At 36.9% G+C, this 13,961-nt stretch overlaps 1 protein-coding gene across 1 annotated transcript in view; it reads right to left on the bottom strand.

Moving 5' to 3' along the window:
- Window positions 1-401: 401 nt before the first annotated feature.
- The window catches only part of PCSK2 (proprotein convertase subtilisin/kexin type 2), a 195,006-nt gene continuing 181,446 nt past the window's right edge, over window positions 402-13,961 (bottom strand). Inside the window, exons 8-12 of the mRNA XM_088477202.1 lie at window positions 12,979-13,154; window positions 9,254-9,469; window positions 6,804-6,904; window positions 3,601-3,828; window positions 402-1,881 (exon numbers count right to left, since the gene is read on the bottom strand). Of these exons, the coding sequence (XP_088333328.1) occupies window positions 1,395-1,881; window positions 3,601-3,828; window positions 6,804-6,904; window positions 9,254-9,469; window positions 12,979-13,154 (1,208 nt within the window). The 3' untranslated portion in view covers window positions 402-1,394. The remainder of the gene's footprint in view (window positions 1,882-3,600; window positions 3,829-6,803; window positions 6,905-9,253; window positions 9,470-12,978; window positions 13,155-13,961) is intronic.

Below are 13,961 nucleotides of genomic sequence, written 5' to 3'. Positions count from 1 at the left end.
GTAATTCTGATCTCATTAGCACATATACATGCACACGTGTGAAATGCACACTGTACTGATTGTGTGAGTTTATGTGTGTCATCTTCAATACATACACTCATATACATACTTTCCTTTGGTTTATTATCATCTCTCCAAATAAAATACATTTCTTATCTTTTAAAACTGATTATGGCATAAAACATTTGTGTTTTACACTAGATATGAAGGAAATTCCTGTAATAATTTTACTGTACCCTGCATAAATATGCTCAGACAATATGAAAAATATATAGATTGTGCTTTAATATCTCCATTTTCTTGTGCCTCGCTGTTATAAAACCAATGTTACTTACATTTTCTGATATTTTATTGCACACTTGGCAGTTGTTGCGGGCATTATGATATAAAAAAAAATCCCCTTGAAGAATCTTAAAATAATTTATTAAAACATTAATTTAAAGTAATAAACATTTTCTATAAATCATGTCTTTACCCCATTCTGAAATATATAGTTAAAATACTATACAAGTTGCTGTAACGGATATATATATCTATATTGAGAGAGACAATGAGCGAGTAAGAGAGAGAGGGAAAGAGAGAAGTAGAGTGTAATAGGGAATGTTCATTGTTAATAAAGAATGTTGATGGTCTACAGGCATCTGAGAACATCGGGAACTCCAGTGAGAATTGGATAATTTTTTTGAAATTGTTGGTCTGTCTAGTTATCAAAAACTGCCATTCCCAGGTCTTGGGTTTGTGCAGTGCATAACATTTTTTACACTTTAAAGGAGAACTATGATAAACTATGGGATTGAACAGAGAACGAGACCCAGTTTATACATTTTTTGAGCCTCCTCATATTTGCTATATTTTTTCAAATATTTTTATCAAGTGTGCCATAAAAGTCACAAATTCTATCTGATATACAGAGATTGGATAAGAGGCGGATGATTAAGAGAAGTAGCATTACCTATTCAATTACTGAAATTTTAGACCCTTATGGATATGGTTCAATTGACATTATCCACAATTTACTTAAGCTAGAATTACATCATAGTTTCCCTTTAATTTTTGTTTGTGATGGTTTGTAATATGCTTGTTGTTAAATTCTCCTTCATCAAAGAGAAGATTTTATTTTAGCTAGCATTTTTTCTTGAAACATTTACTTTTTGCTTTTGTTCCATAAGTAATGACAATTGGACACAAAACTCTCAATGAGTGTGTTCACTTTGTCAATATTAGGGGTAATACTGTAAAAATATATATTTATTTGATTCCAAATAAAGGAATAGATGACTATAAATATTTCAAACATATGGTACCAGGAGGCCATTTTATACTATACAGAAATTTAAGTGTTAGAAAGAGGAAATTCTGGAAAGGAATATATAAGACAGACATGCAGTACGGTGCTAGTTTTTGCTTAATAAACTTTTCAGGCTTCTTTCGACAGCTTCATCCAGTTCCTCTTCCAGTTCTTCTTTCTTGGACATAGCTAATTTTGACTGGTAATCTCTAACTATTTGGTCTATATAGGGAGCACTTTGAGTTCCATGCAGCATCAGGGTCCATTCCTTTAAAACGCCTTGCTCTGGCATGCTCCCGAGAAACCCAATCTCGAGAACCCAATTCCCTCTTGGATCCTCACCCCACGTGTGAGTTGTCATGAATGGCCACTTATCGAAGCCAACTTTCGAGTCATCATCCCGGGGACGGCGGCTCAATAAGATAGACTTGGTTCCCATTGGTGATGTCATATTGATGTTTAAGTCCCCTCGCCTTGTAGAATTCACCGTTATAACTGCTTGTACATGTTCGAGGTATCTAACAAAGTTTTCCTTCCCTTCGCAAGCATCAGTTGTAAGCGTAATAATCAATTTTCCGTCAGCAGGTATTTTCCTGTTACAAAGGGGAGGAAAAGGTTGAAACAGCAAATTAGTCTTATACCTCTTTATTAAACAAGACTATACATTTTTCTATACAGTATATTGCGCAACAAGGATTCCATAGCACCATATTTTACATTTATAAATATACAGTATGTTATAGGTAAATTTCAAGTGGGTCACATGGTATAGATTAATTATAAATTAACACTGTGGTACAGTCCTTTAATTCCAGGAAAGTAATGAGCACGCCCTGCTTTCTATAGGTTAACCCTGCTGTGTGTGTATATACAGTATGTTTGTCTCTTCATTAAGGTACAGTCTTTCTTTCCTGTGTGTATGTCTGTACTGTTTGTCTCTCTCCTAATACTATATATGTGTTTGTTTTTGCATTCTCATTATTTTTAATTTCTAGTCTTAATCATCCAAGAACACTGTGAAGAATAAATGTTTATTCTTTATCATTTTACTGAACGATTATCACAAAAGAATGAGTACTTGACATATACTGTAATTACAAGGTACATATTGAATGAGTTTTAGCATAAGTTCTCCTTTTCACAATGCATTTCCCTCTTTATAATCCTGTAGATAGTATAATAACATAAAGCATTATAAATATTAATGGAGCTGCCTCGCAACAATTGTTGCAGACGGCAATTGCTACCCAGCTTTTTGCACTAATTGACAGGGTTGCTAAGGTGCACGGCTGAGGATGTTCAAGAGACTATATATAGAATCTTTTCTGCAAGTCTATGAGGAGGAAAAAACAACAATTATCCATAGCATGACTGAATCAAATGTTAATGGAAGTTGCAATGCAATCCCCTAGCGACAGTTGTTTTGTTGTTACTCGGTATAAAAATAATTCAGGTTTATAAGCTTAAATGTAACCAGAATAAAGTGAGATCTAAATTATTTCTTATTATTCACTCAAGCAACATGCACATAAGTAGATCAAATGTTACGGTACATTAAAGGATCATTGCAAGAACCAGATACCCATTGCTAATCTATATAATTTTTTTCATACCAGTTACATATTTTACAGATAATATAGGAACGATATATAGCTTCTGTGAATTGATTCATAGTACTAGAGTACATTTTAAACATTGTGACTGTGGGGAGGATGCATAAACATCTCAGTTATCTCTGCTTACTGTATCACTGCTGTGTTTCAAGATGTCTTGGTATAGCAATGTATTAAACTTAGAGATGAGCAGTTCAGTTTGGACTCAGTTCTTTTCACCAAATTAACGCACATTCTGATTAGTTTGGATTCATTTTTTTGGCTAATCAATAAGAGAGCTGGACAGCCAATATGATGCCCTTATTAAGATCCGAACATAACTGAGTAAAACCGAACCACATCTATAATTAGAAAAAGAGTCACCGAAGAGGTGTTATGGTAACACACCCCTCCGGCGATCTCTGCCCACCTGTATCTCATTAGCATAGCGCTTATACAATACGTACTAGCACATGTGCATGACCTAAAAAAACATCTCAAGTGAGTGAACTGTGCAGGTGCGAGGAGGAAGCAGGACCTGTAATTAAGCATAGCACCATCCTCGGATTTGCTGTGTACACATGAATAATAATAGTGCGTAATATGTGGAATTGGTATATATAAAATATCTAGCTTTTGCCACTTTCATAGTGTCCATCCTACTATGCTTTTACAGTTATAATACTTGTTCTGAAATCTCATGCTTGCTCTTGAACTTACCTTGGCTCCTGTATCGATCCCCCGATACAATGAAATCTCTCAGGGACAGTTTTCCACTCTCTCGCCATTTTAACCATGGAGCCAGCATCCAGCACACCATAGCCGAACAGGTGATTAAATTCTAAGCCGACACCATTCCTGCGCCACTTATGAACTTCATCATGAAGCTGATTCCTTTTAGATGTCAGCACTGTTAGGTGTTGTAAGTCCCTCCAGGTGAGACCTGGGCTATTGCAAGGCAAAGAAAATTGCAATATTGAAACAAAATCAGCTGTAGAGCTAATTACCTGATAATATAATCACTGCATATATTTTTAATAGCTCACAATAATTATTTAATATGTAGTCATGCTAAATACAAACAAAAAAACAGCCATTTGCAGGTGAGAATTTGCACATTCTAAAATAATTATTCTCATTGAGCTTCAGCATTAATCTGGTTCATAAAAACGGAGACTATTTTGCTGCAAAAATAAAAATTAGTAAAATAAATACAGTACAGCAAAAATAAAGTACTTGACTTTAATTAGGGATGTGCAGGCTCAGATAGGTTCGAATTTTCCCGCCAAGTTTGGATTTTTCCCACCAAAAATCGGGTCTCAGAAAGAGGCAAAATGTCATCTTTCATGGACAAAGGCGGATTGGGTCTGAAAACCAGCTAGGGAAATTTCTGGATGCAGCCCTGATGCTCTCTTCTCAGAAGCAAGAACTTTCACAAAAATAAACTGCCATTGTTTGTTTTCCTGAAATCTGATGAAATAAGGGTTACCTCATGCAAGGTGCTTCAGTGGAGAAAACTGTACACAATACACTTTACCTGTAGCTATTCTAATCTACATCAACAGGAGGGGGGAGCCGCCATATCGGGGGGTCGGCGACCCGATCGCACCATGTGTAGGGACCGCCCGATATGTCGGCTCCCCCGTCGCATTGCAAGGTACCATCGCACCATGTATGGTCAGCATTAGACTATTATATATATATATTTATGTTAAATGCGTCCTAGTGCCCGCCTATTTCCTCGGTCTAAGCAGGAACATATAATAAGTGGATGCACGATTGTACAGCATTTTAGATGGTTAAAATTATATACAAAGCTCAACTATTTTGGGATAGTGCTTCCCATCCACTTGCAAAAAAAAAATAATAATAAAAAAAATAAAAATATATATATATATGTGTGTATTAAATATTTCTAAAATATAAACAACATTGCAATACTGTGCTGTATATATATATATATATATATATATATATATAGTATATGATATATATTTATGTGTATTTAAAGTAAATATATATATAATTAAATATACATATTTATATACAGGTTGCAGGCATACATCTGAAAAGCAATATATGTCACATGATAAATATGATAGTTATATATATGAAAAGTAATATATAAGCTATATATATATATTAGTTATATATGATATTATATATATCTCTCAGACTCTATATATATCACTATATATTTAGATATCATATATAGATATATATAATATAGATTATATATATATATATATATATATATATATATACAGATCTTTTATATGTATTATACATATATATATATATATAATATATATATATATATATATATCAAACCTACTTTATGCTTTAAAAAATATTTTTTCTGCTGGTGACGCAGCACAATTATTTGTCAGCCCACCTCCTTGCCTGCTTTTGTTTAGCAGCTGCGTCTGCTGCCTGTGTCCCTGGCTCCCTGTGTAAGAGGCTGGAGGAGGGTCTGGAGGCGGGCCGTCAGTATTGACTGACGTCCCCGGGCTCCGCAAAGGCTTATGGGAGGAGCTGCTGCGGCTGGGAATGCGCAGCAGCTCCCCTGTCGGCCATTTTTTTTTTTTTTTTTAAAAGACAGTCACACTGGCTTGAAGACTTCTGCACTCGCACAGCGCAGCTGCCCGATCGGAGCTGAGCTCCGATCGCAGCAGCGGGGCTCACTGGGAAGAAGTGACTGCGCGGTAGGTGGGGGTAAGACAGGGCCGGGAGGCTGCTGTGCTGTTTAGCTGCCGATCGGAACTAAGTTCCGATCGTGGGAGCGAGACAACCGGCGCCGGGGAAGAGGAGGCCGCACGGGCGGTGTTGCTGGCGCTGGAACATTGAAGGGCCGGGCGGCCGCCATGCTGCAGGACTGTTAGTTCAGCTGCCCGATCGGAACTGATCACGGTAGCGCGATGGTGGAGAGCCGGAGTGGGGTCATTGAAGGGTGCAGGGTGGGCAGGGCGGCCGCCGGCCACCAAGGAGACCGGCTCAGTGGGAACTAACCCTGCGTCCCATCCGCCCTGTTCATGGACAAACATCATCTTCCATGGACTTTTGTCCAGGAATGATTATGTTTGTCTATGAAAGATTACGTTTTGCCTATTTCTGAGACACGAGCCGTATATACTGTATATATATAATATATATATATATATATATATATATATACACTGTATATACTGTGTATGTACACTATATTATATATATACACATTATATATATATACACATTATATATATATATACACTATATACAGTACAGGTGACCCCCTGACAAAGTCCATTGATGATGAAATGCATTGGGCATGGCCTGGAGGACGTGGACGTTGTGATGTCAGACGCTGTTGCCAGCACTCGAGACTTGGTTCGGTGCATTCGGAGTACTGTGTTGAGACCGGGAGATGGATACTGATATACTCCGGAGATATCAGAACGGACCCCTGGAATATTGGTTATGTACAGTATTACACTCGCTGTTACAATCTTTGATGTAAGTGAGCAATACTTTCCAGTAAAGTCAATTTGACCATTATACTCACCTGTGCGCCCTCCATCTCTCTGTTTTCTATATGTTGAATTGAATTGCCTGTGGTTCAAGTGTTTGTTAAGGAGCGGTACTTAAGACTATGACGCACATTCTTTTTATGTATTTTATATACAGTATATATATACTGTATATATATATATAAATATATATATATATATTATATATATTAATATATATATATATATATCTATATAATAGTTGATTGATGTGTTTTTAAAGGGAGAACAAGTAAAATTCCCTGTCGAACGTATCTTCTAGAGGTGTCTATTTTATATTTCCAATACTAAGTGTGCATGTCTGGGAGTAGGCAGGATGCAGGGTTTTTTTTCTGTCGTATCCTATGTGAGTAAAAGAAAGTCAAGTCAACATACTTCGCCTCCAGGGCTAACGCAAAGACGCCAGCTGCTTCTGGTGCTGCTGCTGATGTTCCTGAGTGACGTAGGGTACAGTTTCCATACAAATCTGTTGTCGCCTGAAAACACAAATTAAAAATGCACAGGTCATGGAATATAATGAAAGTCATATGATTCACAACTAATCTGACTGCAATGAAATATTAATCTTGCAAAACACTTTGCATAATAGGTTTTATGCTATGAAGAAATCAATCATATCTTTCATGGGCTATGATCAATGAGAAAACTATGCACATGAGTTCTGGCAGAACGGTCTCAATATCTCTCATAGGTAAATTTCATATACACCCCAAGGATAAATCTTCACCAAAGTTTCAATGATGTATGAATGATAAATGATAGTAGACCCTTTACTACAAAAAAAGTAAAAACTAATAAGGGCTACTGTATATAAAGAGGCTGACAGAGCTGCAGGTCAAGTGATTTTGCAGGAAATAGATCTACCAAATCCTGCCCAAAAATAACTCCAATAAAGCAATGTCTGGAACATTTCATTTGAAATATTATTATGTACTCAAATATGGGAAATGATCATTTTTTGATAGTTTGTCTGAAAACGCACCTGTTATTTCATTCAACTGGTTGTGAATTTCAATGAACCAATATTCAGAATTATATCATACTCCTAAGCAAGAAGTACAGTCATGATGTATAGCAACCAAGGGGTATATTTACTGTAGTGCGGGTTTTTAAAAGTGGAGATGTTGTCCATAGCAACCAATCAGTAGAATATGATTGGTTGCTATGGGCAACAACTCAATTTCTAAAAACCCGCACTTTAGTAAATCTACCCATAACAGTGCAATATTTTACTGAATAATCAGTATTTCCCCTGGCCAAAAGGGGTTTAGTTAATCAGATAGGGGCAGTGAGCATGCACATTCAGGGTATGGCTATTCCAGTTGTAAGGTTGGCTAATATTATCCTGATTTTGTTACATGCATTAATGTTAAGCATGATGATATCTTCAGTTGAAAACTGGAAATCGTTCTAAATATAATTATTGCGTGTAAATAGGTGTAGTAGATGAAGGGGCTGAATTGAATGTAAGTCCTTTTGTGTACTGTATCTTGCGTGTTTTCACACTGCACATGCTTTAATATCATGTAAACGCAGTTATTAAGAATGCAGAGTCCCTCATGTCTTAGGTCTTATGTTGACTGAAGGGACGTAGCTGGGTTGTAACGAGGCATATTCAGGAAAGCATTGTTCAGAGAGGGTGTGCTGATGGAATTGCAGATTATACAGAGTTGTTCGGAAGTGTAAATAAGCCTGTTTTATGACGGATTATTTGCCCCAAGGATAGGGCAGATGTAAAAGCACACTGAAAATGATGACGTGTATGAAACCAATGTTATGGATGGGGAAACAGTCTAAAGCTTTGTAAAACTTTGCATATGGGCAAAAATGCCCATTTAGCTCTGTGCATCATAGGTGTGTGTATGGGGCATACAATGTGAGTGTCCATACACCTCTTTGGCAGGTCCAACTTGTACTGAACATGACTAAACACTGGGATCGGCAGACACTGATCCCTGCAGTGTTACCCGGGGATGGGGCTGTGCAGTAGGAGGTCAGCACCCAGCACCACCACGTCATTGACCGGCTACCAGGAAGAGCAGCCGTGAGTGAGGAACAGCAGGCGGAGCCTGGTGGAGCTGTTTGGGGAGCACCCGCCGCCTGGCTAGGAAGAAACTCTAGGAGAAGCACATGGGATCCCTCATTAGGATGAAGAGGCAATATGAAAACGAGGCAAGTGGTCTATGTCCGGGGGAGGGGTGTCACGCACTCCCCTTACCAAGACACTGAGCACACCTATGCTGCGCTTGCAATGTGAAAGTAGCTACAGCCAATTTATGTTCAACTCTGCATCAAACTATATATAGGGGCAGGTGTACAACCAATCAGCTTATAACGGTCATTTTTGAAATACAGCCTGTAACATGACAGTTAGGAGCTGAGTGGCTGGTAGTTTATCACTCTGCACTTTATCACTTTCCAGAGCTTAGTACATTTCCCCTTAGTGAATAATATGTATAATATATAGTTATATTGTATTGTTTTGTAGCAAGTTCTGTTTTTATTTCACAAAAAACAGATAGGGACGTTTCTACTGTATCCTATCCATTTTCTCCTTCTGCTAAATCTTTGTATCATGTATTTGCTTACAACTGATGAGGCAAATCAATGCTTTTTTTTATTATTATTGCATATGTATTGTATCGCCAAGCACAGTAACCAAACCCATGCAACTCAATGCACTGCTTGGTCTGTTTAATTATTAACATATTTCTCATTAGCTGGTAGAGGAAGAATCAAGGGATTTTCTATCATTTAAAATATGCTGTAACAAAAGCACAACCACTGTTGCTGTGGTGAAACGGGGGCTTTTCCCTTATACGCACCACACCAGCTTCGGGGTTACTCTTTCTGCCATTGCTGAATGTAGACGCTAATGTCGAGGAACAACTTTCATCATACAATGCCGTCCTTCCGTCATTAATTGCAGAGTTTATTGAGATCGTCCACATGCTTGATGCATAACCATCGCAGTTACAGTCATCGTAACTTCCACCGTCTCCAGATGCCCAGACATAAATACTTCCCTTCCCTCCGCGACCCTGTAAATACCATAGAGGTGAAATGTGAGTGATGATATTGTAGCCAATCATAACTTATGTTTTTTAAGATGAACGATAACATGATTCTAAAATCTTCCACCTGCAAGAGGCATTGGAAATATCTGTGAATATGCTGTAATTTGAAATATCATCATTATTATTTAATTATATAGTGCCAACATATTTATTGTAGTTCCACCTCAATATTGGGAACAAAACAATAATAATAAAAAAGACTGGGTAAGAAAAGATAAGACAGTTAGGTAAAAGGGCTCTGCTCGTAAGGTTACATTCTGTAGAATAAAAGAAGCTTAATATAGAAGGATAACCAGGGGCGTTGAGATGAGAGGGGGGCAGGTAGAAATTACCCGAGCCCAGGTCAGAGATGGCGCAACGCCCCCTTTGTCCTGTTATGCACATTTGTAGCAGAGCAAAAAATGCCAAGCGGGATGTGGTCACTCACTATTGGCCACCTAATCTTTTTGTTTGAGAAAAAAACACATGAAGAAGTCTTTTATTGCAGGTTGCATCTACTATTGTAATTGGTAAGGACAACTGTTTTCCCTGCTTCATGGTAGGACGAGCAGCCTTTTTCTCTCTACAAAGTAACTTTAATTCTCTGTCACCTCTGAGGTTTTGGAGACCGGGTTACGTACCTACATGTTGGGATGAACTCTGTACCTTCAAAAAGAAAGTCTGTGGGGATGCACTCTATTAGTATAATTTCTGTATATTTATGGTCTGCATTGGGTGTTAATAATAATAATATTAATAATAATTATTAATAATAATAACAACAACTGGGGCCATATCCATTGTTGCTAAAGAAAAACCATACATTCATATATACATTATACTAAAGGATGCAATGTGTAGCAAGTATGGTGCCGCAATTACTGAATTTAAAGGGACATTATACTGAAGCATTCCCTTATCTAGGGCAATGTTTGTGTCACTTAATTTAGAAAAAAAAAAAAGGAGTCTGCTTTATATATATTATATATATATATATATATATATGTATATATATATATATATATGTATATATATATATATATGTATATATATAAAGGAAATTGTCATGATTTAGAGGATTCAGCAGTCCAGTCTCTACTATGCCCATGATCCCATGATGAAGTCTGGCCTGCTGACGAAACGCGTTGGTAAGCTGGACTGCCCTGACTCCTCATTTGGACAAATAAGCAATTTATTTTTTTAACATTGTATGTGCAATATGTATTGGTGGATGGAGATCCACAATATTACATGGTGTTTAATGTTTTCTTTGATTTTTTATTTTAATAAAAATAATTTCTGTGTAATTTTGGTTGGGTTTTAATATACTATATGGGGCTGATAGTTCCAACATTTAACCCTATGTATGACACCATGTTCTGTACACTGGCAACTGTATTTGACTTTTAAAGGGGGACAAAAAAGTTCCTAAAATACGCACAATGTTATGATATTTTTCATTTTTATATTTCCTTTTCTATATATATATATATATATATATATATATATATATATATATATATATATATATATTAGGGGTGAGCGGGTTCGGTTTTACTCGGATTTACTCGGATCTTTATACGGCATTTTATTGGCTATCGCCTATCATGTGTTTTGGGTAGCCAATATAATAAATCCGAATTTGCGGTAAAGTGGCGATAAGAACCGAGTAAATCCAAGTAAAACCGAGCCTGCACATCCCTAAAATATATATATATATATATATATATATTTCATTGACCAATCGGACTTCTACAACAACCGAGTATCCTAAAGACAAAAAAGATAGGCTTTTACTATATATTGCTTTTTTTGCACCAATCACACTGTGGATAAATACCTATAAGCACTGTAAGGCGCTATATATGTTTTTTACTATTTTATTTACAAGTATGAATTACCACCATACTTAATACTGAACTATAGCTGCCACCTACTTAAAAGTGGGAGTAAAAAGAATTGCAGACAGCCCACTCACAGATATTCAGAGCCAACAAGTCTGTTAAATTTATAAAAATACATCCTTCAATTGAAAATAATCAACTACACATAAAAAAGATCCGTATAGATCACAAAAGTGGGAGTACCTACCACATTGGCATATAACATAACACTTAAGTAGTAGTGTATTTAGCACCAGTCTTTACTCTTGTGCATATAAAGTACATATATATATATATATATATATATATATATATATATATACAGGTTGAGTCTCCCATATCCAAATATTCCGAAATACGGAATATTCCGAAATACGGAATATTTTTAGCATGACTGAGAAAGTGATACTTTTGATATTTGATGGTTTAATGTACACTACCTTTGTTTAAAGCAAAAATTATTAAAAATATAGTATAAAATAACCTTCAGGCTGTGTGTATAAGATGTAGATGAAACATAAATGAATTTAATTTATGTACACACACTTTTTTTGATGCACAATATTATAAAAAATATTGTATAAAATGACCTTCAGGCTATGTGTATAAAGTGTATACAAAACATAAATGCATTCTGTGTTTAGATTTGGGTCCCATTCCCAAGATATCTCATTATGGTATGCAAATATGCCAAAATACGGAATATTCCGATATCCAAAATACCCCTGGTCCCAAGCATTTTGGATATGGGAGACTCAACCTGTATATATATATATATATATATATATATATATATAAATATACTATATATATATATATATATATATATATATGCTAATATGAGGCAAAAATAAATATTCACAAAAGTCACTGAGGCTTCATTCTTACATCATGGGTGAATTTGAAGAATTGTATTTATCTGAACACCAAAACCTCAAGAAAAGCATACTGTTTTGACACTACTGTATGTCACTTCTTCAAGTTCTTTGAGAAAAATAAGATGCTAGAAAAAATATATCATTTCAAAAAGCCTGTGCCAATATTTATATAGAAGAACCTCATCCGCTGAAACCAAACACTTATATTATCAACGGTTGGAATGGTGACAGGGGGCCTGAGGGTCTTTTTCCGCAGTGGCTGTCTTTGTATGCAGAAGTTGTCTTAAGTTAGAAGATCCGATTGTGCAGCCATCAGATCAACTGCGTGACCATCGGACATCTGAGTAACCTCACGCTGCCGGGGCCAGTGAAGCTGCACCCTAAGATGCCATAAGATGCATAAAGCAAATGAGGCCGACACTCCCCCGTTTTCTATAACGTTCCGTGTCGCTGCCCTGTCATTGCCCCAAAATGCTAGAAACATGTCAATCATACTACGGCGTTTGGGGCACTGCGAGTGACATCGCAGCCCCAGATCTGCACGGCTTCGGCACATACGCAGATTTAAAGACATTGGGTTTACGTACATCACTGAATAAGGCCCAGAGAACAATAGTCAACATATTACAAAGGAGCATATCATATAGGTTAATAAAAAAAATCATTCATTACACCCAATATTTGTACGCATACTCTCAGACTAGCATTTGCTCTATAAATCAATTGTCATTACCTTGTTTACACCATCTGCCATGGCCTGTAATGTTAATTCTCTTGGTCCATCCACTGTTTTGCCATCATCAGTGGGTCCCCAGCTGGCGCTATAGATGTCTATGACTTGTGGCATGTGACTGATGGATGAAGCTTCGATTATATCTGTCATAAAAGGTTGATCCAGCATACGAATTCCTGTCATTCAAGAATGAAATTGATCAAATTCTAGATGTCACTACAAAATAAATAGACATGCAGTGTCTTTCCTATCCCAGGCATGATGCTCTGTTACATGTAAGCTTGTTTGCAGAATGTGGGGGACATGTATTAAACCTTCTAAAGAGTGGAGAGGTGGACAAGTGGAGAAGTTGCCCGCAGCAACCTACAGTATCAGTTTCCAGCTAGTACTTTATTTATCAAGTACATTCTATAAAATGATACGAAGCTGATTGGTTGCGATATGCAACTTCTCTTCCTGGCCATTTATCCGCTCTTTAGAAGGTTTAACACTTCTCCCCCTCTTTCTTGCGTGTTGTCTCACTACACATGATGCTGAACTGTGTGTACTCAACTATGAGTGATAGTTGTACACATTAGCATCTTCTCTTAATAACCAAAGTGGCGTAACTGTACTGTATTGGGGCATGTCGGCGGAACTTAGGAATTGTAGAACTGGGCAAAAGCATAGATAAGGGTTTTTCCAGGCGTGTTTTTTGTAAGTATAGGGAGGAGGAAGTGAGCACTGATGATGATGAGGACTAGCAGCAAACCAAGCATACACATAGGGGGCGGGCACACTGCTAGATACATACAACTATGCATACTGTAAGTGCAACTATGCACCATTTTTCCATGCACACAATGTGGGAGCACATACAGCCGATTTCCGTCCAACTCTGTATGAGACCCACAGAGGCCTGTTCATCTAGAAATGCGGGCTGCACAACAAATTGGGCAATAAAGAACATTTTTTTTGTGGCAAATAACATGGGGCTGTCACTG

Source organism: Taudactylus pleione, unplaced genomic scaffold (genome assembly GCF_031769625.1).
Source record: "Taudactylus pleione unplaced genomic scaffold, aTauple2 ptg000201l, whole genome shotgun sequence".
NCBI classification, from domain to species: domain Eukaryota; kingdom Metazoa; phylum Chordata; class Amphibia; order Anura; family Myobatrachidae; genus Taudactylus; species Taudactylus pleione.
This window is presented reverse-complemented; position numbering and strand designations above follow the sequence as displayed.